Source organism: Aquarana catesbeiana, linkage group LG06, assembly GCF_042186555.1.
Source record: "Aquarana catesbeiana isolate 2022-GZ linkage group LG06, ASM4218655v1, whole genome shotgun sequence".
Classification (NCBI taxonomy): domain Eukaryota; kingdom Metazoa; phylum Chordata; class Amphibia; order Anura; family Ranidae; genus Aquarana; species Aquarana catesbeiana.
Window position 1 is genome coordinate 361,805,385 of NC_133329.1, and position 26,141 is coordinate 361,831,525.

General features: G+C 39.6%; 1 protein-coding gene across 2 annotated transcripts in view; it reads right to left on the reverse strand.

Annotated features, from left to right (window-relative positions):
• Positions 1-26,141, reverse strand: part of GPD2 (glycerol-3-phosphate dehydrogenase 2) — a 369,873-nt gene that overhangs the window by 285,282 nt on the left and 58,450 nt on the right. For both annotated transcript variants that reach the window (XM_073634130.1, XM_073634131.1), the window contains exons 3-5: positions 23,641-23,812; positions 14,840-14,964; positions 275-372 (exon numbers count right to left, since the gene is read on the reverse strand). In XM_073634130.1, the coding sequence (XP_073490231.1) occupies positions 275-372; positions 14,840-14,964; positions 23,641-23,812 (395 nt within the window). The remainder of the gene's footprint in view (positions 1-274; positions 373-14,839; positions 14,965-23,640; positions 23,813-26,141) is intronic.

The following is a 26,141-nucleotide window of genomic DNA, read 5'->3' on the forward strand; positions in this document are numbered from 1 at the left end:
TCCACTATGGTCAGTTTACAGGGGGGAAGGCATAGCTAGGCAAGATCAGCCAGGCATTTTAGGTGTTACAGGGGGCCAAATTACACAGCACAAGCACTGTGCTGTATAACATGCTTTAAAGGAGCAGGATCGTTTTTTTAAGGTAACAAATGCTTTCATTCCATAATTCTATATCTTATATGGATCTGGCAGGTTATGGATTCACCAGCACTCCCTCAAAACTGAACATTCTTCTCTCCCTTTAAATACAAATTTTAAATGCTCAATTCCTTACTTGTATACAGGCAGCATAATAGGCAGAGGGGCAGATAAATGAGGAGCAATCTCCAGCAGGTTGGCACGTTCATGAAGAGCTTCTTTTACAAGTTTGTACTGAAAAACAGAGAGAATTCAGTTACATTATCAATAAATAAATTCATAGCTTTACTATAAAAAAGATAACATTTCCAGAGCGTAAATAGACATAGATCTGATAGGGATAAATCCAATAGGGATATTGCAACCATCTTGCTGCTCTCAATAAAAATGGTCTGGGAAAACCCGCCAATTATGTGGAAACAAAACAACCAAGCAACGAGTGTACTGATGGTGTGTTAATAACTTTAGTCCAATACAAAGTAAAGATAAAATGCACTCACAAAAGGAAAGTGTCAGATTGCTCATCTGTGGCCCAGAGTTGTTCCCGCTATCCAGTCCAGAGGGATTCACTTTGCAGCTTTGCACACTGCATCAGCGGGTTTAACCGAGCCGATCCTAGCATCCTGGACAGCTTTCGGCTCCAACTCCTGATGCTGGCCACGGCTAAAGGGTCCCCCTGGACTGGATAACGGGGAAACAATTCTGGGCCACAGATGAGCAAGTCTGACTCTTTCCTTTTGTGAATGCATTTTATCTTTATTTTATATTGGATTAAAGTTGTTACTACACTATCGGTGTACGTGCTGTCTTCTTGATTTGCTTCCAGATAGCACTATTCTAGCTGGAGAAGTAAAAAAAAACAATCAGAATAAAACTCACCAGCTACATATCAGGAGAAGGTGTAAACAGGTTAGTTGTTTTCTTGATTACTGACCCTTGATAAGGTTACATTGATGAAACACGTTGGGGCAGATCTTAGTCACACAGGAAGATATCTGCTCAACAGGCACTAACATAGTGAGCAGCAGAATTACCTTTCTTGTTCAAAGTGTTTATTAATATTAAAAAGTCAGGCAGGAAACAGTCACAAAACAAGGTCAGTACACATCATGATGTGACATAGAGGAGCATGTAGTGTAACAATGGTCAGGTATACACAGAATGTGGCTCTAGGGGTATTGCAGTATGTCTATAACCAGGCAGCACATATGTTACAAAGCAAACGACGTGAAACATAGGGGTTAATTTACCAAAGGCCAAGAGACTGTGCACTCTGCAAAGTGTAGTTGCTCCAGAGCGTAGTAAATGAGCAGAAGATCTGCTGACTTCCATCATCCAATCATGTGCAAGCAAAAATGCTGTTTATTAAATTTTCTTGCATGTGATTGGGTACTCTTTGCAAAAAGAACCTTTACCTCATTTACTAAGCTTTGCAGCAACTGCACGTTGCAAAGTGCACAGTCTATTTGCCTTCATTCCAAAGTGTACTGTGAAACAGGCCTTCATTTACATGGGTACAAGGTCCAAAAATCATATCTCTAGAGAGTTATTAAAGTGTGTAGGGGCCAGGGGGTGAAGAACTCTAAATGCTCCTAGTGAGTAGCGATGGCGGAGCAAACACCTTAAGACAACCTGGAGGTTATTTACGAAAGGCAAATCCACTTTGCACTACAAGTGCACTTACAAGTGCAGTTGCTGTAGATCTGAAGGGTAGATCTGAAATGAGGGGAAGCTCTGCTGATTTTATCATCCAATCATGTGCAAGCTAAAATGCTGTTTTTTATTTTCCTTGCACGTCCCCCTCAAATCTACAGCGACTGCACTTGAAAGTGCACTTGCAGTTCAAAGTGGATTTGCCTTTCGTAAATAACCCCCCCGTCTCATAATGAGCTATCCTAAATAACAGGAGAAATAAAGAGAAGATTGGTAAAGTTAAGGTGGAGTAGAGAAAAGGTGTAGAACAGCAGAATTACCTTTATTGGATATTCTGCTGTTCTCTATATTGCTGGCATGCACTGGTATGACGTGAGTGGACTACATGTATTTCTTAACGATTTTAATAAACTGATGTGACCTGAAAAGCTAAAAAGCTTGTAGCGCTGCTCAAAGCAAGATGACACTTTCCCCCTCGGTCCTCAGGTGTAAAGGGGTGCTGGCATCCAAATAACTTATCCAGTAGTGACAGTGTTACTGCATCCAGGACGCCGCTTTGCCTCAGCCAGCTCTGCTCCGCTTACCACCCCCCCTTGCATTTCGCCGGGGACAATTTAGTCATAAATTCAATAAATTGTTATTTTTTTCTGATATTTAATTTTTAACAGCTTTTTACAGCGAGGAGAGACTAAAGAGAACTCCAAAGGTGATGCACATAATCTATAGAAGTTGGTATGGAACTCAATCGCTATTTACTATTTTCGTTATAAAAAGGTAATATAAAGGGTGAGGGCATTTACATTTGGCATAGAGGGAGAGATGTTTGGAAAGTTGTTCAGAAGAAACACGGGAAAAACCTTTTTGGAAAAAAAAAAAAATATTTGTATGGACTTGTTCACTTTGAATATATTTTTGTGGATTGTCTCAACCTTTTTAACACAACTAGGAACCCTTAAAATGTATTTACCGTCTCAGGGAACCCCTTCTAATAATTACTAAAGCTACAACTCATGCTACATTAGTGTGAGGATCAGTGGAAAGAAAGCTCCTTATATTGGTGGTCAGTGGGAAGAATCCCTCTTACAAATAGCTAAAAAGATCATTGGTGTCAGTGGTTACTTATCTGAGAGGTAAAAATTGCTCAATGCTCAAGGAACCCCTAGAAACCTCTGGAGGAAGCCTGGTTGAGAAAGAATGCTAAATTTAATACATTAGCACAGCCTATCACTGATGGGAGGGTTGTCACTAAGGCCCTGTTCACACCTGAGCGATTTTATGCTTGGAGCTTGTAGCTCTAAAAACACTCAACAAACCAAATCCCATTCATTTGAATGTGCCCTGTTCACATCTGAGTGTTCAGCATCTGAAGCAAAATGCCTGTTGCTCAAAAAAGTACATGAGCTTCTTTTTTGACAGATTACAAGCGTTTTTGGCCCCATAGACTTCAATAGAAATGCCTGACATGAGCGTTTTACGAGCATTTTCTCCTTAAATAGCAGTTGTTCACCCCTAATATCCTCTCCCTCTCCTCCCCCTAGTGCTTTCCATAGGCTAAACAAAAATGCCTGAAGCTGTAAAATGCTTGTAATACACTTCTAAAAAGCTGCAAAAACGCTTTTAAAAAATGCCTGAAAAACGCCAGTAAATTGCTATGCTCGAGTGTGAATGGAACCTTAAGAACAGATTTATAAAGCAGTAGATGAAACTTTCAAAAACTTTCACTGGTGGCAAGTCAGTCACTCATTTAAAAACACATGCACTTAGAAGGTTCTCCAACAGTGAATGTCAGATTCACCGCTTTATAAATATGCCCCTTAGGGTATGTTATTTGTGTTGATCTGTTAGAGAAGCAATAAATATAATTTGTTAAATTATTTTTCCTTACTTGATTTTTTTAAAGGATAAGTTCACCCTTTGTAACATGTTACACCCATATTCAGGGTGTAACATATTACAAATCCTCCTCTGTCTCTCGCAAACTCCCCCCCAGCTCCCTGTTGTGACAGGTGGCAGAAGGGGATCTTCTTCCAGCTCTCTGTCAAAATCTGCAAAGAACGTGGCCGTGCGGGGCTCCGTCATTCATTTACAGAGTTCCTTGAATAGAAAACTACAAGGTCTGGCAGCCTTTGTGGCTGTCAGGTTGTAGTTCTCGATGACCTTGTTGAGCGATGTGGTAGTTCATTGATGCCTCTTGTTAATGAGTAACTGCTTGGCCATACATTGTAGACAGCTTACACACAGAGTCTGCAAGAGCCCTGCATAGCACCCACGATCTGCTGGTTGTGGGTGCAATGCTTTCCAGGCTCCCAATAAAAAAATTAAAATAAAAAAAAAATGCTCATGTGCATTTATTTATTTTTTTTTTTTAAAGGTGAACTTATCCTTTAATGCAGCAGCGGAGTCATATTAAAATGGAGCGTATTGAGATCACAAGGGACCAAAGTACAAAAATCTGAGAACCTCAATTTATTATTTCATGACTATCCCAGTTCTGAAAAGTCTGACTCAGATTGTGTTATCTTGCCCATCAGCAAGGCTTGGAATAAAAAAAAAAAAATACCATCCCAGTTAAATTGATTCATAAAACACACAGCCTTTGGCGGACTTGTAGATGCAGTAAATGAACCAATGAATGCCATCAGGGGACAATAAGCCTGTCAGCTTACTTGTCAATAATACAATTAGCTACAATTTAATAAAGATTTAAGACTCTGAGGGGCTTGTTCAATTTGTTACAGTCTTTCTGCCATGGAGAAATAATTTCCTTCTAGTTTTTTTTCAGAGCGTATTAAATGAAACACAGAGCTATAAACCACTGAAATTTAAAAGGGACACCAAAAGGCCTTATGTTTTCCTCACATGATGCTCTAATACGAGTGTTAAAAAAAGAATGCAAGATTAAAATTATTCTGTAGGGATACTGGTATGCAAACCAAACCACACACAGATCAATTTAAACTAAAAAACAACTCCAAGTGTCAAATACAATTAGGACCCCAACTCCAAAAGACGTTGGAACGTTGTATAAAATCTACATAAAAACAGAATGCAATGATTTGCAAATCTCATAAACACTTATTTTATTCAGAATAGAAAAGGTATAAAATGTTTAAACTGAGAAAATGTACAATTTTAGGAAAAAAATAGGTAATTTTAAAATTGATGGCAGCAACCTGTCTCAAAAAGGTTGGGACATGGCAACAAAAAGCTATCAAAGTAAGTGGTACTAACAAGGAGGAGATGGAAGAACATTTTGCAACTGATTAGGTTAATAGGCAACAGGTCAGTATGACTGGGTGTAAAAAGGGCATCTTAGATAGTCAGGGTGTCTCCAAAGTAAAGATGGGCAAAGTTTCACCAATCTGTAAAAAGCTAAACTAATTTTTTAACAATTTCAGAACTGTTCAGAAATGTTTTCAATTTTCTATTGTGAATAAAATATAGGTTTATGAGATTTGCAAATCAGTGCATTCCGTTTTCATGTAGATTTTACACAGCATCCCAACTCTTTTGGAATTAGGGTTGTATTCAGAAAACCATCATTCTAGAGACAACCTCACATAGAGGAGTGCAAAGCTATAACCTGAGCCTTCTGGGTGATAATGCCTCTAATATATACAACCAAATATTTTAGAAGCCAATTTGATGGGGCTGCATTCAGTCAACTCAAATAACTTAATATGAGGATCATATTATTTTCTCATGAATACAAACAGGGCTTCTAGCATGCTTTTGGATGGGAGCAGCCTCTTGGAAACCATGCCTTAATCTAGGTTTTTATATAATCATCACTCATCAAGAAATACAGTAGCTCTCTGAACACAATGCTCCCAGAAAACAGCAGTTAAAAGGATTCTATAAGGAAAGAAATATCGAAGCTGCCATTGTTGATCTGTTACTGAAGTTTCAATTTTAAAGTGGTTCTAAAGCCTGGATATTTTTCACCTTAATGCATTCCTTGCATTAGGGCAAAAAATGTTTAGGCTTCAGCATCTCCCCTCACCCCCGCCCCCCCTCTTTCTTCGATCCAGCAGTGTGCATGTTTGCAGCTCTTCTCACACCTCACTCCAGGTCTCAATGGCTTTGCTGAGGCGCCAGGAGCCATTGGCTTCCAAGTGCTGTTAATCAAAGCCATTGACAAGAGCGGGAGCGAGACACAGACAGTGGGACTTCTGAGCGAGCACGCACGAGTGCCCCTGTGGAAAGCGGCTTTCCATGGGGGCACTGGACAAAGTGAAGGAGCACCGGCAGGGGACCCGAGAAGAGGAAGTTTGTGGCTGCTCTGTGCAATTCCATTGCACAGAGCAGGTGACTATAGACATGTTAGTTAATTTTTTATGATTACCTTTACAATCGCTTTAAGTGCCATCATCCTTATCCTTGCTATGCCACATGGTGAGTTAGTGACTTGGAACAGGCAAGTGCACACTAGTATTTCCAATTATTAAAAAAAAAAAAAAAAAAAAAATGCATTGCTATTGGTCCAGCGAATCTGCATGTACATTCATTCCATGCACACTGGGCAAAAATTGATGTTTTTTAGGCTGTTTTCTCTTCTGAACAAATGTTCTTTTATCATGGGCAGTAGTAAAATACTGCATTATGGCCAATTGATGGCATAACAAGAGATACCATGCAACAAAGCTACAGAACACTAGAGGGAGTTACAGAATAAATGTAACTATTGGTTACACTTCATTTCTAATTTTCTCTATCATTCTCTAGAATTGTTACATTATATCTCGTTTCAAACACTTGTGTTTTTCCTATGTTGCTCAGCTCCAACTAGAGACCATAATGTGGTATTTTACTGCTGCCTATAATAAAAAGAACATTTGATCGTTTTTTTTTTTTATATAGGCAGATGAAATAGCCCAAAGAACATTACATTTTGCCTCATTCACACAAAATTGTACATGCAGATTTGATGCAGGAATGGCTATGCATTTTTTTTTTTTTTTTTATAAATAGACCCCTTGGTGTCCTGAAACTTCGTAGCTACATGCTTGTTCCAGATCAGAATCTCACTAGATAATGAACCCAGTATCCGAATGAAAGCCCCAAAACATCCACCTTGAAAACATAGAGAAACAAGTGACACATAAAGTCAGGGAAATATTGGATTAAAAATTTCCAATTAGTGGGGTAACAAATTCCTTCATTACCTTCATTTGTTACACCACAAATAAAAAAAAAAAAAAAAAAAACTCCTTAGCTTCCTCAACTTTTAATTTGGTGCTCAACTAGTTTTTCTCTGTATGGTCACACCTCAGGTTCTACTGCTTCTTCTGGTACCCTAGGATCAATAACAACCTTAGACCATATTTCCAACTTGCAGTTAAATTTTAGGAAGCCCCTCTATGTGTGTGTTGTGTATCCCCATCCACAAAGCATACTTACATTTCTTTTTTAAAAATTTCTTACCCTTCTTAGATGTTTCTCAGGAGAAGGTGTCATGGCTGACTGCAAGGCTTTTTGAACAATGTCAGAGTGAGTCTGTCCCAAGTCTGTCCTTAATAACATAGAATGCAAGAAGGCCAGCCTCTACACATTTAACCCTTTGTTATGACAGACAGTGTTCAATTCTAGTTATAATTAATAAAGGAAGATCTGCCTGAATAGTACAGACAGGGTTAATTATGGCAATAACAGCTGCCCAGCCTACTCATAAACAAAGAGAACAATGTAAGATTTTACCTTGCAAGATGGTCAGTAATAGAGCATCTAACAAAGGTAAGCTGCATTTTTTTTATGCCATGCTATGTGAATAGGGATATGTAACAAATATAAATTAGGTGTTATCCCAATTTTGCTGAAAACATGGAAATACACTTTAACCAGAATTCTCACACCTCCCAATCTCAGATTTTGGGAGGCTTACAAAGTTCTTTGAACTGTCACAACAGGTACATTAAGACGACCAAACACTTTCCCGGCAAACACTTTCCACCTTAGATGGCAGCAGTGTTATCCCATATTTACAACCTAACATTTTCCCTTAAAGGGATGTAAATAATCAGGAGTAAGGATACTTTGAATAGTGCAATTTAGAAGTGCAGAATTAAAAAAAAAAAAAAAAAAATGTATAAAACAAAAATACCCATTATTATTTTCTGATGGACAAGTCTGTGTACCTGGCACTATCTAGCCTGCAGACTCACATGTCCGGAAACCGAAAGTCCCAGACGACTTGACTACTACTAACAAAAAAGATTTGTAAAGTGAAGCAGCATGGTGCGTAGTATAGACAACAATATTTCTGTAGTCCAAGGCTAAGAACAACAAAGCACCATCTGCTCCACACACCCATTTGATTCAATGCCTTCATTGCCAGAAGCCGTGAATGATGGTTTCTGTGCTTCAATGCACTCATATATCCACTGAAGAAACAAATTACAAATTGCTGAAACAGGCAGCCTCCATGCGAATTTAGCTATGCCCTACCCATCCCCCATCCCATGTGATATCAGAGAGCCAATTGTGAAAAGCAGAAGTCACATGTAGAAGGATTCCTAGAACCTTCTAAATCCTCAGTCCTGGTCTACAGACATATTGCTCTTAAATAATGTATTACCCCATTTTATATTCCTGATATATGCCTGCTGTACCATGTAGTTGTGTTAAAAAGTTTCCTGTTCTCTTTGTATTGCTTCATTTGTGTGAAATACCTGGTGTTCTTACCAGACCTCCTGATTTCCGGCTTTTCTGTTTTCTGGCTGTGCTGGAAGAACACCCTGCTTGTCTGCCAATTGTGCTGACATGCCCCCTGCACAGCCATTCACTGAGAAGATCAGTGTGCTGCTGTTTCTTCACTCCTAGCTCTCTAAGCACCCTATGCAACTAAAAACAGGGGTCATGTGAACACATAAAAAAAAAAAAAGACAAAAACACAAAAAGGTATTTATATATGTTTTTATATCTATACACAAATGTTTTGCATCACATTTCTTTTATAATCAGAATGTTGTTTTACAAGGTAAAAAGGGTTCACATATACTTTAAGGCTCCCTTTACATCTGTGCATGTGTTCTAATTCATTCTTAATGGCACCCCAATGGACTTTACTAATGCACATGGGTTACCATGCACTCCAACACGTGTTACGGTATTCTCAAAATCCCTGCTAGGACTTTCAGAACTCCTACTTTTAGTATACCCAAAAGGACACCCAGAGCTCCTAGTCCAAGTATCCCTGAAAGGATTTCCAATGGTACTGGCAAAATTCCTGCCAGGACTTCCAATGTTACTCACAAAATCCCTGCCAGGACTTCTAGAGTTCCCAGCAATGACGCTGGACGTGTCCTCCGACCAGAAGAGTATTTAAACCTTCGAAGTAGCTAGGGCTGCATCATACCAAGAGCTACCTAAGAGCTAGAGAGCAGACCCAGATTGTCCCGAGTATTCTCTTGCTTGCTGCCAGTCTTCTCAGACCTGAATATGCTCTTCCTTGCTACCTGAATAGACCTCTGCTTGGACCTAACTAGTCTCCTGCCTTGACCCGTGCCTGAATAAGGGTTCCCGGTTCACCTCCATCATCAGGAGCTCTGGTGAAGACCAAATTCTACTTTGATTGGATACCTCAGGTGAGCCTATGTCACCTGCCAGGGGGCGCCATAACAGCATGGTAACTTCATACTGTGTTAAAAAAAAGAAAAAACACAGCGACATGAACTTCTTTGGTGGTAGGTCTATTCAATGGGTAGCCCAAATAAAATGAATGGGCTGCCCTAAAGATATGCACATTAGTGCATGGAAAAATATACATAAATGCATGTTCACTACCAAAGGCAGAATGTAAACAAAGCAACATTTACAGTACATTAGTCTGGATTTGTGAGCTCACTTTTAAAAGTGCAAGGCCATTTACATTTAGCATGCTGATAAGCAGACTTTTTAGGACAGAACAGACTGTATTTAGTGTACAGTGTTGGCATGATTGTGTGCCAGGACAAAGTAAATCCTGGAAGCATGCGGGAGAGTTATGCACCGGCCATCAATGGGAGAGTGGACATTGCAGCTTTGGAGTGGGTCACTTTGCTGGGTAAGTGTGTGATAATGAGCAAATATGCTGTAATTACTTGCAGATTATGACACAAAGCTTCTGGGGGCCCAACATTTTGCCTGTGCTTTGGCGGTGTATTTCTGCCTTCACCTTGTTGAAGAAATATTTTTGACCAAAAGACAGTCTAAAACTATAACAGCGAGAGTCTCTACTTTTAAAAATACAGTGACGTGACAAATAAATATTCTTTGGAATGCAGCATTTCTGGTGCAAAGAACCATAATAGATCATTAAAGATAAAAGAATTTATTTACTAAACATGATCACCATCCAGAACAATAACCCATCACGTTTCCAAGACGATAAGTATCAAAATATTTGATTTCGAAGAAAAAACAAACAAACTGTACATTCTTTAAAAATGTCATAAGGTAAAAACGGTCATTCTTCGTTTCTTTATCTACAGAAAAACAATATAAATGTAGGATAACATAAGTGAAATGACTAAGGAGGTAGAAGCTCTTTGGCATACAGCGAGCCGCATACGATGAGGCCGCTGCAGACCACTTCAGTGAAGCCTTGCTCACTGCCCGTTGCTCATACAGCGCTGTGACATCAAGGCTAACAGTCAGGGATTATAAAGAAGGAAGTGACCAGGGATGTGTCACTTGAAATCTATTGACGATTTTTGTTTATAACAAACTCAATGACCCCTTTACTTGGTCATGACATGGCTTGCCAACGCTCTTTATAACTCAGCCACAAACCGCTGTTTTACTACAATGAACGAAAAAAAAAAAAAAAAAAAAACTGTTGTAAAATACACAGAGGAGAGTTATTATCAGTGCCCTGGTGTGATAAAAGTATATATTATGTGATGACTACAAAGAAGATTACAGAAAAACCCTGGTCAAGGATCACATGAAGCAACTGTGTAGAAGTTAATGTATGTAGATAATTAAGTGCATAGAAACATGTATACATATTATATACACACATAAAATCCTTACATGTTTTGGAATAAACTATGATGGTATAGGTGAGCAAAATAAAAAAGCATTCAGTATATTCCTGTAACACATACACCTTTCCTATGTTTTGTCTCATTATAAATTCTACAAATACATAATACCTTGATCAACAAACAAATTGCCTTGTGAGCTGCTATGCGAATGATAATTTAAACAAAAGTTTAAAGTACTCCTTCCTCTCTTATTCAATGTTAGGTGCCCACCCTTTCACACTCCCATAATCATATGCATCCAATTAATATAAACCAAACAGTGTCATGCTTCGCACAACTTAAAAAAATTAAAACCAAAATAAATCAAAAGTCCATAATATTAATAGTCATTTTTATTCACTTTTCTCCTTACATGCAACTTCCTATAGTGAATCAGCCACCTGTGCCAATGCCTGTAATTCTGCGTTATCACCACCAGATGTGCTCTCACCTGGAGCCTATGACCTTACCATTTAGAAGGTTCATAAAGCCCTTGTGGACTATGTTGTTTCCTCCCCAATAAATGGACTCCTCGCTCTTCCTTGGTCCTGCAGTGTAATACTTTTTACAGACTCACTCCCTTCTGATCCTCCGCTCAGCAACAACTATTGGGGAAAAAAAATGTCCAAAACAGTGCTTGAAGAAGCATTTCACCCCCTAGTGAAGCCACATCACCCTGTGGCGTAACACGTAGGGAAGGGGCTGGATGACGCCACAACGATCGGAGCATGAGGAAGTGCAGTAATTCATACAATTCTGGTGCAAAATACATTCTGATATGGTTATATGCGGTTTATATCGGGTGCAATTTAGCACCATGAAAAAGTGAGTGTATGTCTGAAATGGTTTTAGAGCAGAATACATTTTTATGGATAAAGCACTATTTTGGCTGTTTTTTAACTTATATGTGTTGCTGAGTGGAGGAGCAGAAGGGAGTGATTACACTGCAGGGAGTATTACACTGCAGGACCAAGGAAGAGCAAGGAGTCCACATATTGGGGAGGAAATAACATAGTCCACAGTGTATTACACAAGCGCTTTATGACCCTATTAAATTGTAAGGTCATAGGCTCCAGGTGAGAGCACATCTGGTGGTGGTCACACACAATTACAGGCATAGGTGCAGATGGGTGATTTCCTATAAGAAGTTGCATACAAGGAGAAAAGATAACAAGGACTATAAATGTTATTGACTTTTGATTTATTTTGGTTTAAAATTTTTTTTTTTTTATTCTTTATTTAGCTGTCAAGGAATTTGGCCCAGTCATAAAAAAATAATACAAAGTTATATCCCATCAATGCTAGTACATAACGATTACTAGGTCAACTGAAAAAAAACAAAGAGAGCAACACATCAAGCTTTATCAACAGTACAAGGTACAGGATGATCAAAAGCATCACTTGGCAAATTCTCAGAACATTTTTTTGTGTATTTTTATATGCGAGACAGAAAAATCAGTCTCATAGACCAAGCAAAAGTACATAGTATGTAGTAAAGACACAAAGGAAAGGAGACAAAATTTAAGACAGAAAGGAATCAGGAGATGATAGAGGAGCCAAGAGGGGGGAAAAAACAAAACAAAGAGGAGATTAAAGGATGAGGTGGGTTCCCTCCAGAAGAGATCACCCCACAGGACTCAACTCATCCTTGGGTGTTCAAAGAGAGTATGGAGCTTGAGATACCAGTGGTGTATCATCCCAATAAAAGAAATAGGGAGTCCAGATCTTCCAATACTTGTCTTCCTGTTCCTTCAAAGTCATGGTACGATTTTAAATTATCTGAATTTCTGCAATTCTTGCCCGTCAGTGTGCAACTGTAGGGGGACACATACTTTTCAATAAAGCCGGAATACAGGCCTTGGCTGCTGAGTAAGTGTCTGAGTAAAGAGTTCTTTTTGTTAGATAAGGGGGTGTAGTTTAGTATATAAGCCGCCGGGTTCTTATTAAGGGATACTCTCGTCAGAGTCTTAATTGTAGATTCTACTTCTAATTTCGAGCATTCCCCAAAAAAATATGCAATTTTAAGTTTTCTAAGTTGTGTAAAGCGCGACATTGTTTGGTTTAAGTACATAATACCTGTTGATCTGCCATATTTATAGCATGCTCCAAAGTTCCTGTAGAAGCTGACAATGCTGTACTAAAATTCTTTCCTGATAGACTGCAAAACACCTTACCCTCATCATAATATGACGGGAAGGCACGGGGTTCAAAAACACTGCTTGGGATCTCAGTGTAGCAGAGGGAGCATTTCCAACTCAACCAAGAAATTAGGTGCCTATAGTATTTTTATGTACTTGTAATGGGTTTAAAGAGACAAAAAACACATAATACATAGATGTACTGATTTTTTTTTTGGCAAGACATGTACTTCAAAATTTGATCATCACTGTAAACGCTTTAAGGAAGCTCTGATATGTATATTAAAAGGGGCACAGCATTTACATTTAGTTATTTTAACATAAATATGAGGGAATGGTAGAGATTGAGAAATGTCAAAGCTACTTACTTACGTGTTCTCTATCAGTGGCTTGCTAAGTAGTGAAGTTGGAAAATAAGGATCACAGTCCAGGAACCAGCAACAAAAAAGAGCTCAGCAACTGCTCCACTCTTTTTAAAAAGGCAGGTTCTATTATCCATTCAGCACCCATTGAACCTATGTGTGAAGGCTGCAGATGACCGAGTGCTATGCTGGTAGGAGATTGCAGCCATCGTACAGTGGTCCAACATTCCATGCTGCCTTGCCTTGTCACCATTTCAGTGGTGGTCAGCAATATTGGAACTCCTTTAGCACGTGTTTCTGATTGCAGAGCTGTTGTTATGCCAAAACTAGGGGGGTCTTGGACCAATGAAGAGAGACCACTGCTCACACACAAAGAACAGTGGTCCTTAGCTGCAGCCTCCTGTCCAGCATAAGACTTTTTTTTGCAGGTGCTGGGAAAAAATTAAAAAAATAAAGAAAGAAAGAATAGTGAGGCAAGAAAGTTAGGCCTTGTGCATACTAGACTTTTTGCTAACTCTCCTAGACTCCTTTCCTCCTAGCAGCAGTGTTTTGGCAAAAAAACGCTTGTAAACATGTGTTACCTGTTTAGGGGCGTCAGGCACTTGGGTGTTAATTCATTTCATTGGCCAGAAAAATAATTTATTCTGGCCATTGAAATGAATGAATGCTCAAGTGCTAAATGTGCCTAGTGCTTAGGCATGTTTAGATGCATTTACACACGTTTAGGCTCTCCAAGCAATTTTCTGCCAACACTCTGCTGCTCCTGGATACACTGGCTTTGTTTTTTGCCTCTAAATGCCCCTGCCTCCAAACTACTCTAAACACCTATGTCTGCATGGACACATAGCCTAATACGCCAGGGGGTGTTTAGAGGCAGCAAAAAAAACACCAAACACCCCTAGGAGCAGCAGAAAAAACATCCAGTGTGCGCCTGAGGCCTTAGAGCCCATTTAGATCCATGTGTGTGCACAGAGGTGCGCTTTTTTGTGGCATTTCGCAGAAGAATGGTTATGCAACAACTTTAATTTTCTTTGTGCGTTGACATGTGTTTTGACACGCATTGAAGCACATTTACATTGCATTTTTAAAATTAGTATTTAGAGTGAATAGAGTTAATAACCACTGACCAAGGCTTTTTAATACCTGTTGCCAACTAATCAAAATGCAACTGACTCCTATGGGCCTTCAAACCCACTAAAATGCAGGAAAAAACAGACATCATATTTTTTAAAAAGCACACTGCACTGCTGCACTGTGACGAGAACCAACACACATGTATTTTAGCATAGTGGAAGTGTATAAATGGGCCCCTAATGTTAAATCCACTCTAACTATACAATTTATAAAAATGTTTTGGAAAGCTACAATTCAACATTAAAATCCAACCAAACTTAAAAATGATTATTGTTATGTCTAATGCCAGCATGAATAACCAGTAGCCCTCTAGGAGTCTTGCATAGAGCCTCATGGATACCAGTAGATAATTGCTTATGTAATACTGTCAAAAATTGTATACATTTAAATATCCATATAAAATGGTCACCTGTTCAACATCCAACTTCATAATAGCTTTCTGCAGGTATCGAACACCACCATGGATCAGTTTTGTGCTTCTACTGCTGGTTCCAGAGGAAAAATCATCTCTTTCCACAAGAGCGGTTTTAAGTCCTGAAACAAATAACAAAATGTTCATTGCACCCCCATGAGAGGCATGCCAGGGCATCTGGGACAACTTTAAATTTACATGGATCCTCAACAAACTCCCTATTTGGGTGTTTATTTATTAATGTTTCTAACAAACTATTTCATTGTATAAGAAAATGTTGGCAACACCTTTTTGAGAATAATAAAATTTTCTTTGTGGTTCACTATATATAACAAACTATTTCAGGCAAACTACCCAGTACGCCTTAAGATCCTACCTACAAGACTTACTGCTGGAATGGGAATGCTACCCTATTTCTTGGTTTGGAAGGATCATGGCAGTTAAAAGGACGATCTTACCAAAATTGTTCTATTACTTTAGAGTACTTCCGATACGTGTTCTGTGATTTTTCCATGCCAAGATCCTTGCTTTTATTTGCGGCAATTCTAGACGGAAGGTTGCTAGATAAACACTATTCAGATCAAAACAACATGGAGGTCTTGGTGTCCTCATATGATTAGCTACTTAAAAGTTGCACAAATCTCCCAATTGGAATTCCCAATTAATATCACCTATCTCTACTCCATCTATTGCTCCCTCCTCCATACTGCAAATGTCTCCCCAGTTCTCTCACCTCACACTTTTTAAAGCATATGATAGTCTTAAATACTTAGGAAAACTCCTATTCCCTCATCTCCCACTCTGCTCATTCCCACTTTTTCTTTCCGGATTGGAATTCCCCTTGGAGTTTTGCCAAGGTGGACGCATTATAATCTATTTGGAATCCACAACCTTTTATGCCCCTCAGACTTTGCGTCTTATACAGTGGGGACGGAAATTATTCAGACCCCCTTAAATTTTTCACTCTTTGTTATATTGCAGCCATTTGCTAAAACCATTTAAGTTCATTTTTTTCCTCATTAATGTACACACAGCACCCCATATTGACAGAAAAACACAGAATTGTTGACATTTTTACAGATTTATGAAAAAAGAAAAACTGAAATTTCACATGGTCCTAAGTATTCAGACCCTTTGCTGTGACACTCATATATTTAACTCAGGTGCTGTCCATTTCTTCTGATCATCCTTGAGATGGTTCTACACCTTCATTTGAGTCCAGCTGTGTTTGATTATACTGATTGGACTTGATTAGGAAAGCCACACACCTGTCTATATAAGACCTTACAGCTCACAGTGCATGTCAGAGCAAATGAGAATCATGAGGTCAAAAGGAACTGCTTGAAGAGCTCAGAGACAGAATTGTGGCAAGGCACAGATCTGGCCAAGGTTACAAAAAAATTTCTGCTGCACTTAAAGGTTCCTAAGAGCACAGTGGCCTCCATAATCTTTAAATGGAAGACGTTTGGGACAACCAGAACCCTTCCTAGAGCTGGCCGTCCGGCCAAACTGAGCTATCGGGGGAGAAGAGCCTTGATGAGAGAGGTAAAGAAGAACCCAAAGATCACTGTGGCTGAGCTCCACAGATGCAGTCAGGAGATGGGAGAAAGTTGTAGAAAGTCAACCATCACTGCAGCCCTCCACCAGTCGGGGCTTAATGGCAGAGTGGCTCGATGGAAGCCTCTCCTCAGTGCAAGACACATGAAAGCCCGCATGGAGTTTGCTAAAAAAAACACCTGAAGGACTCCAAGATGGTAAGAAATAAGATTCTCTGGTCTGATGAGACCAAGATAAAACTTTTTGGCCTTAATTCTAAGTGGTATGTGTGGAGAAAACCAGGCACTGCTCATCACCTGTCCAATACAGTCCCAACAGTGAAGCATGGTGGTGGCAGCATCATGCTGTGGGGGTGTTTTTCAGCTGCAGGGACAGGACGACTGGTTGCAATCGAGGGAAAGATGAATGAGGCCAAGTACAGGGATATCCTGGATGAAAACCTTCTCCAGAGTGCTCAAGACCTCAGACTGGGCCGAAGGTTTACCTTCCAACAAGACAATGACCCTAAGCACACAGCTAAAATAACGAAGGAGTGGCTTCACAACAACTCAGTGACTGTTCTTGAATGGCCCAGCCAGAGCCCTGACTTAAACCCAATTGAGCATCTCTGAAGAGACCTAAAAATGGCTGTTCACCAATGTTTACCATCCAACCCGACAGAACTGGAGAGGATCTGCAAGGAGGAATGGCAGAGGATCCCCAAATCCAGGTGTGAAAAACTTGTTGCATCTTTCCCAAAAAGACTCATGGCTGTATTAGATCAAAAGGGTGCTTCTACTAAATACTGAGCAAAGGGTCTGAATAACTTAGGACCATGTGATATTTCAGCCTTTCTTTTTTAATAAATCTGCAAAAATGTCAACAATTATGTGTTTTTCTGTCAATATGGGGTGCTGTGTGTACATTAATGAGGAGAAAAAATGAACTTAAATGATTTTAGCAAATGGCTGCAATATAACAAAGAGTGAAAAATTTAAGGGGGTCTGAATACTTTCTGTCCCCACTGTACATCAGTAATTTCATCATGTTCCCTCTCGGCGCCTAAATATATTACAAATTGGGAATTGGATCTTGAGATCACTACCTCCTCGTAAAACTAAATCTGGTCCAACACATCAAAGAGTTCTATAACGGTTTTAGCTACAAGAAACAATTACAGAGTACTATTGCAATGGTATTTGGGACCCTTTTATCTTTCTTGCTTGATCCCTGGACATCCCTCCAAAGGTTTTAGTGGATGCAGTGCTGATGGCTCATTTAGACATATTTGGTGGAACTGTCCAAAAAGTCGCTATTTTTGGTCCTCAAAAAATTGGTAGCATCTTGGACAGACCCCTAGGGAAAAATCCAATGGAAGCCCCTTTACATAAAGAGCTAGTTGATTGTTTCAAATCAGAATTCCGTGATTTTCTCAAAATCAGGGGAAGAACCAGGTGACATCATCACGCACAGGCGAAGCCAGAAGTGTCTACATGTAAATGATGCTGATGATTTTCCCTAAGGGAGCAATGCATGTATTTATAAAGCGAGTAATCTTTGTGCACTGCATTTAGTGCACTATATTTGTGAATGCTATTTTAATGGTTTTAATAAAAGGGGAATGTTATTTACAATAAACTGCACTATGAGAACTGTTTTTTTTTTTTTTCTTGAGCCGATATTGTTGGGGGAAGAAGTGACAAGTGAAGATTGGAACATCTGTTGAAAGACTAACAGTCCGAATTAAAGGGCAAGGCGTATATAGACCTTACTAAACAGTGGGTCAAATATATAGACAAGCAGTTGGCGTGGAAGATGGCAAAGCACTGCACAGGTGGTGAACATAATAACAGTCGGCACATACAGTGGATATAAAAAGTCTACACACCCCTGTTAAAATGTCAGGTTTCTGTGATGTAAAAAAATGAGACAAAAAATCATTTCAGAACTTTTTCCACCTAATTAATTTGACCTATAAACTGTACAACTCAGTTGAACAACAAACCTTTTAGGTGGACGGAAGTAAAAATAAAAAACTAAAATAATATGGTTGCATAAGTGTGCACACCCTTAAACTAATACTTTGTTGAAGCACCTTTTGATTTTATTACAACACTCAGACTTTTTGGGAATGGCACATCTTGACTTGGCAATATTTGCCCACTCTTCTTTGCAAAAACACTCCAAATCTGTCAGATTGCGAAGGCATCTCCTGTGCACAGCCCTCTTCAGATCACCCCACAGATTTTCAATCGGATTCAGATCTGGGCTCTGGCTGGGCCATTCCAAAACTTTAATCTTCTTCTGGTAAAGCCATTCTTTGTTGATTTGGATGAATGCTTTGGATCATTGCCATGCTGAAAGATGAAGTTCCTCTTCATGTTCAGCTTTCTAGCAGAAGCCTGAAGGTTTTGTGCCAATATTGACTGGTATTCCCTCTACCTTGACTAAGACTCCAGTTCCAGCTGAAGAAAAACAGCCCCAAAGCACGATGCGGCCACCACCATGCTTCACGGTGGGTATGGTGTACTTTTGGCGATGTGCAGTGTTGTTTTTGCTCCAAACATATCTTTTGGAATTATGGCCAAAAGGTTCAACCTTGGTTTCATCAGACCATAACACATTTTCCACACGCTTTTGTGAAATTTCAGATGTGTTTTTGCTAAAGTTTAGCCAGGCTTGGATGTTTTTCTTTGTAAGAAAAGGTTTCATCTTCCCACTCTACCCCATAGCCCAGACATATAAAGAATACAGGAGATTGTTGTTACATACACATGTACCACACAGCCAACACTTGCCAGAAATTCCTGCAGCTCCTTTAATGTTGTTGTAGGCCTCTTGGCAGCCTCCATGACCAGTTTTCTTCTCGTCTTTTCATCAATTTTGGAGGGACGTCCAGTTCTAATGCCTTGGAACTTCTTTTGTACCCTTCTCCTAACTGACACCTTTTAACAATGAGATCCGTCTGATGCTTTGGAAGCTCTCTGCGGACCATGGCTTTTGCTGTAGGATGCGACTAGGAAAATGTCAGGAAAGACCTACAGAATTGCTGAACTTTATTTTTGGGTTAATCAGAGGCACTTTAAATGATGGCAGGTGTGTACTGACTCCTATTTAACATGAGTTTGAATGTGATTACTTAATTCTGAACACAGCTACATCCCCAGTTATAAAAGGATGTGCACACTTATGCAACCACATTATTTTAGTTTTTTTATTTTTACTCCACCCCCCCCCCCCCCTTAAAAGATTTTAGTTTGTTGTTCAATTGAGTTGTACAGGTTATAGGTCACATTAAAGGTGGAAAAAGTTCTATAATGATTAATCTTTGTCTCATTTTTTTACATCACAGAAACCTGACATTTTATATCCACTGTATATGTATTTGGAGGAGAAAGACAGTGGTGCATTATAAATATATAATCACAACGAAGACACAAATTGGTGGCGTAATATGGACATTTATCATTTATTTACTTATGTAATTCGAACACGCGGACATTTATACTCTTGATTGTTGCGTATAATAGATAGATAGATAGATAGATAGATAGATAGATAGATAGATAGATAGATAGATCTTTTTGATGGTATATAGTTGTGCTGCACTTTGTCACGTATATATAATTTGCTGGATGTGGTAACTCATGTCAGTGATTTATCTACAACACGCATGGTTTATCTTCATCATATGTTTATTATATTTTTTATTTACACATCATTGATAGTGCAGATAATTCAGTTTTAGCTTTGATCTCCAACTTTTAGTAAAGTTTAAAAGGTTCATTTGGACCAAGTGTTACAACATTTAGAGATGCAGCGGCTGTCATTGCTGGATGCACTGTATGCAACACCTCAGGTACACACAGTATACAGAACTTCCCTTCTCACACCTGGAACGAAATGGAGCTGGGCTAAGTGCTGCCCAGCCACTCACAGGGAGCTTTGTATTCTATGAATTAATGAAAAGCTTTCTCTAAGTCGGAGATCATGACATCATCTGCCCACATCTGAGGCGGCTCGGCCAATCAGAGGCTACATACAGTCCATACAGTGCTGAGAGTTGCTGCATGTCTTAGTGAAGTAAATAGTTTGATTGGACCAGCTTGGTCAAAACGATCTAAATAAACTTCACTAAAAGCTGGAGATTGGCTTAGTCAAACTTTGCTTTGGTAGATATATAAAAAAAAATCTACAGGCCAGTTATATACAGGACAAAGATTAGTCAATGTAATTCCTACATAGACACAACAGACACAATAGGGGAGGAGGATTTACTAAAACAGGTGCACAGAGAATTTGGTGCAGCTGTGCCTAGTAACCAATCAGCTTCTAGGTTTTATTGTGAAAGCTTAATTGAACTAGCTGAAGTATAAAGCTGATTGGCTACCATGCAAAGCTGCACCAGGTTTAGTAAATCTCCCTGAATGGTTGCTGGAATTACGCTAGCCTGATAATTGTCAGGTGTGTCAAGTCCATAGTGCAGTTCATACAAACTTCAGCAGATTGAGGAGTTTTTTTTAGCTGTAGGTCTTCCCACACACTAAGATTAATGTTGGCCACGGCACAAGCGGACTTTGGAGTTATTGACTAAATAATTAATTATCACAGCATTAAAACGATTGCACACGAACAACCAATAACATAGCATTCCAGTGCAGTTAGTAATATTCCTGGGAACATTCTATGGTATTCATGACCAGTACAAGACAGGGCTGTCAATGTGAAGGGAGCAGATAATTGGTAAAAGTATACAAACCTTAGCAGTAAAACAAAGATCCAAAGCTCACAGAGTCCCTCTGGTAAACTTTTCCCATTCTGCTACAGTGGGGAAAATTATTTGATCCCCTGCAGATTTTGTAAGTTTGCCCACTTACAAAGAAATGAAGGTCTATATTTTTTATCATAGGTGTTTTTTAAATAATAGAGACAGAATATCAACCAAAAATCCAGAAAAAAAAACACATAAAACAAATGCTATAAATTAAGTTGCAGTTCAGTGAGTAAAATAAGTATTTGATCCTCAAGCAAAACATGACTTAGTACTTGGTGGAGAAACCCTTGTTGGCAAGCACAGAGGTAAGACATTTCTTGTAGTTGGTTACCAGGTTTGCACACATCTCAGGAAGGATTTTGGTCCACTCTTCTTTATAGATCTTCTCTAAATCTTTAAGGTTTCATGGCAACTTGACATTTCTGCTCCCTCCATAAATTTATTATAGCATTAGGGTCTGGAGACTGACTAGGCCACTCCGTGATCTTATTGTGCTATTCCTTGAGCCACTCCTTTGTTGCCTTTGTGGTATGTTTTGGGTCATTGTTATGCTGGAAGACCCATTGTCATGCTGGTCATAGTCAGCATTTTTCTTCCTCCAAACACAGCGAGTCGAGTTCATGCCAAAGAGTACAATTTTGGTCTCATGTGAGTACTTACTCCCATTCCTTCTCTGAATAATTTAGATGTTCATTGGCATGACTGTACATGTGCCTTCTTGAAGAGGGGGACTAGCCGTGTTTGGAGAAAGAAAAATGCTGACTATGATCCTAAGAACACCATCCCTACAGTCAAGCACGGAGGTAAACATTATGCTTTGGGGCTGTTTCTCTGCTAAAGGTACAGGCCGACTTTGCCCTATTGAGGGGCCAATGGATGAGGCCATGTGTTGTAAAATCTTGGATGAAAACCTTCTTCCCTCAGCCAGAACACTGAAGATGGGTCATGGATGGGTCTTTCAGCATGACAATGACCCAAAATATACCACCAAGGAAACAAAGTAGTGGCTCAAGAAGAAGCACATTAAAGTCATGGAGTGCCTTGCCAGCCTTCAGACCTTAATCCTGTATAAAATTTATTGAGGGAGCTGAAACTTCCAGTTGCCAAGGATTTAGAGAAGATCTGTAAAAAAAAAAAAAAAAAAAAAAAAAGAGAGTGGACCACAATCCCTCCTGGTAACTAACTATAAGAAACGTCCTACCTCTGTGTTTGCCAACAGGGGTTTCTCCACCAAGTACAAAGTCATGTTTTGCTTGGTGATCAAGTTAAATTTACTCATGGAACTGCAACTTATTTTTTAGCATTTGTTGTACGTGTTATTTCTGGATTTTTGCAGACCTTAAAGTGACCATGTCCCCAACTTACAAATTGCTGGTAAATGCACAGAAAGATCAGGTTTTGTAAATGCTTAGCGGCAATGTTTTTCCTTTCCATAAATGATTTCCTTTTTGCTTGTAACATGTCTTTGAACTTGTTAAAAATTTGACTACTCCAAGAAGAATCAATTACTTAAGTACAGTGTCTAACTCCTTGCATATTATAGCCCTCTCCTATTCTGGGAGTGTCTAATTAATATCTGGGCTGGCCCAGCATCTCCAGTTCTCCACTCACCTCCCTACATACTATTTCTATAGTTGCCAGGGGAGGAGCAAAACGGGAATATCAATGGACAGCTTTTCTCAATTCCTTTTCTACCCAGGAGGTACACTTGACATTATTTTCAGCTTTCGGGGACCCCCCCCGCTACAAATAATTACATTAACAGCTCACCCGTAATAAGATCAGAAAGCTGTACATGTAGATATAAACAAAACAACAAAGAAAATGGCATATCTATAGCATTTGATATCCAAGATCATTTTTAACCCAATACATTGGTGTTCAGTAAAAAAAGTGCCTCTTTATATCAGTGGTTAGTGGGAGTGGACAGGGATCCTTTACATTGCTGGTCAGTAGAAAGAATGCCCCTTGTACAAGAAACATCAGCTTCATATCCTCTACGACTCAAGGAGCGACTAACAATATTTGAAGGAATCCTCAGGGTCCACAGAACCCAGGTTGAGAATGGCCACCATGGGGTATCACTTGACACCACGTGAGATCACATCCAAGATGTGAAGTCTACACAAGGGAGCCTTTTGCAGGTAAATAACATCTACAGTATAAAATATCTCAAATGCAAATGCAAACTTACATGAACCTTTTTCTTGAAATAAGTGGTCTGGCAACAGGAAGTGCTGGTGGTTACTTTAAAAAGCATTTAAAAGACTTCAGGAAACATTTACCAGAACTGGATGGAATACAGCGATCTCTGGGATACTATTGCTGTAAGCTCTGCCCACACTTACTAAGTTCTAAGTTCACCTGGTAAAGCTTGAGAAATGCCTGCAGAAAAGGATGCTTTTCAAAGCTAAAAAATTAAAATGTCCATGTATTCTTGGGTTAATGCTATAAAAAGGAGACATTGACAATATTCCAAGCTCCATACCTCTGGAAACAGCATCCAATGCACAACCACAGCCTGTGGCTCCTCCTCCAATCACCAGAACATCAAATTCCTTAGTGTTTTCCAGTGTGAGTAGCTGAGCCTCTCTGGATGGTAGTTCATCCTGATTAGTCTGTCTGACCAGCTCAGCGGCATCCACATGTGTTATTCTTGCCTGAAAGATACAAAACATGTTCAGGACCATGTAGCAAAGCTAAACAGATTGAAAACAACTGGTCTTGCAATATGTGAAGAAATGCCATCCAATACTCCATGTAATACATTATTATTTATAGATGGTGTTTCTATGTTCTATTTACTATTTGGATCTTAAGACTTCACAATGATATGTTCATACTTTGTGACTGTGTCCAGCCACTTTATTGTTGGTCTTTTTCTCCCCCCCCCCCCCATGTTAGCCTATGTGTTCATGCACACGTAGGCGTTTATTTGAAATAGAGGCAAGGGCATTTACAGGCAGAAAAGAAACTCACTGCCAACGCATCCAGGAGCAGCGGCATTTTGGCAGAAAATATGGTTAACACCTGTAAACGTATCCAAGTGCACGTTAACACTAGGCACAATTAGCGCTTGAGCATCAAATCATTTCAATGGCCAGAATAAATGATTATGCTTTACAATGAAATTAATTAACAAGTGTTTGCATGGTACATGCGTTTACAGGCATCAAGCATTTTTTCTGTTATAACATCGCTGTTAATAGGAAAGGCATCTAGGAGAGAGAGCAAATCGCCCAGTGTGTATGAGGTCTTGAACAGTCAACGAACAAAAATACATAAAAGTAGAGGTTAGTTTCAATGAAAATTGCCTAATTTGTATTTAACAATTGTTGTTCTTATTCTTCCGATTAAATGATAGTCAGTGTCTTAACCCTGTTCCTCTGAGCCTATACTGTCATAGATCTACCTACTGGGGAAGCATCATCAGAAGCCTGGATTCAAGAGTATTACTGCACCGATCGGTGATCACACATTCATATTGTTACCTAGCTGCCCGATTGACAGCTGGATCTGGCTCTCCACAGGCGGCTGAGAGCTGAAGCCAGCTGCACTTGTCCCCTCTCCAGCCTGGCATTCCAGTGAGTGCAGAAGGGGCAGAGTGGAGAACAGCGACTCATAGTCCCTGCTCTCTGCACTGAGAAGACAGAGAACTGAGCAATCAGTGGTCATGTAATCACTCAGCTCTCTGTTTTAAAGCCAGCAGGGAACAGATGCAGTATCACAGCAATACTGCAGCATTGAGGGAAGTTTGTATGTTTTTTTTTTTTTTAAGCACCCATAACTTCTACTTTAACTACTTCAGTACCACGCTATAGCAGAAAGATGGCTAAAGCGCGGCTCCCTACGCTCGGGTGCGCATCAGGCGTGCTCTGTGACTGCTGTGTCCTTTCCTAAAGGGCCAATCACAGCAGACTTTTACCATGTGGTCAGCTGTGTCCAATCACAGCTAATCACATGTAAACAGACTTGCCGGTTATTGGCAGTCCTTTCCTCATACGCTGTGTCTGTGTGAGGAAAGGAGAGCCGATAACTGGCAAGGCTCTCAGTACATTCTTTACACTAATAATCAGGGCATTGATCATCATTGCCTATCAGTGTCCACAAATGCAGCCTCATCAGTGAAGAAGAAAAATTACTTATTTCAAAAATTTATAAGAAAAAGGGTTTTTTTTCAAAATGTTTTTTTTTTTTTTATGTTTAGCAAAAAAAAAAAAAAAAAAAAACAGCCACCAAATAAATACCACCAAAAGAAAGCTCTATCTGTCTCAAAGAAATTATAAAAATTTCAGGGTACAGTGTTTAAAGACCACGCAATTGTCATTCAAAGTGTGGGAGCACTGAAAGTTGAAAATTGGCCTGGGGAGGAAGTATCCAGTGTTGAAGTGGTTAAAGTGATTCTAAAGGCTCAAGGTTTTTTACCTTCATGCTTTCTATGCATTAAGATAAAAAAACCTTCTGCGTGCAGCAGCCCCCAGCCCCCCCCCCCCCCCCTTCCTAATATTTACCTGAGCCTGACCTTTCTCTAGCAATGTGCACGGGAGCCTCGGCTCTGCTGGGTCTCTCCCTCCTCATTGGCTGAGACAGCAGTGGAAGCCATTGGCTCCAGTTGCTGTCAATCACAGCCAGTGAGCCAATGAGGAGAGAGAGGGGGTGGGGCCGAGCCATAGCTCTGTGTGTGAATGAACATGTAGAGCAACGGCTTAGGAGTGTGCCTGCTTGGGTGCCCCTATTGCAAGCTTATTGCTCTGGGAGCACTTGGAAGGAGGGAGGGGCCAGGAGCGCCGACGGGGGACCCGAGAAGAGGAGGATCTGGGCTGCTCTGTGCAAAACCACTACACAGAACAGGTAAGTATGACACGTTTGCCATTTTTTAAATATTTTTTTTTTTTCGCCTTTAGTATCACTTTAACATGCCTATGTCATTTCAAAAGTAATTTTCAATATTTTTAAATCTATAGCTTTTATCACAATAATACCTGGTGA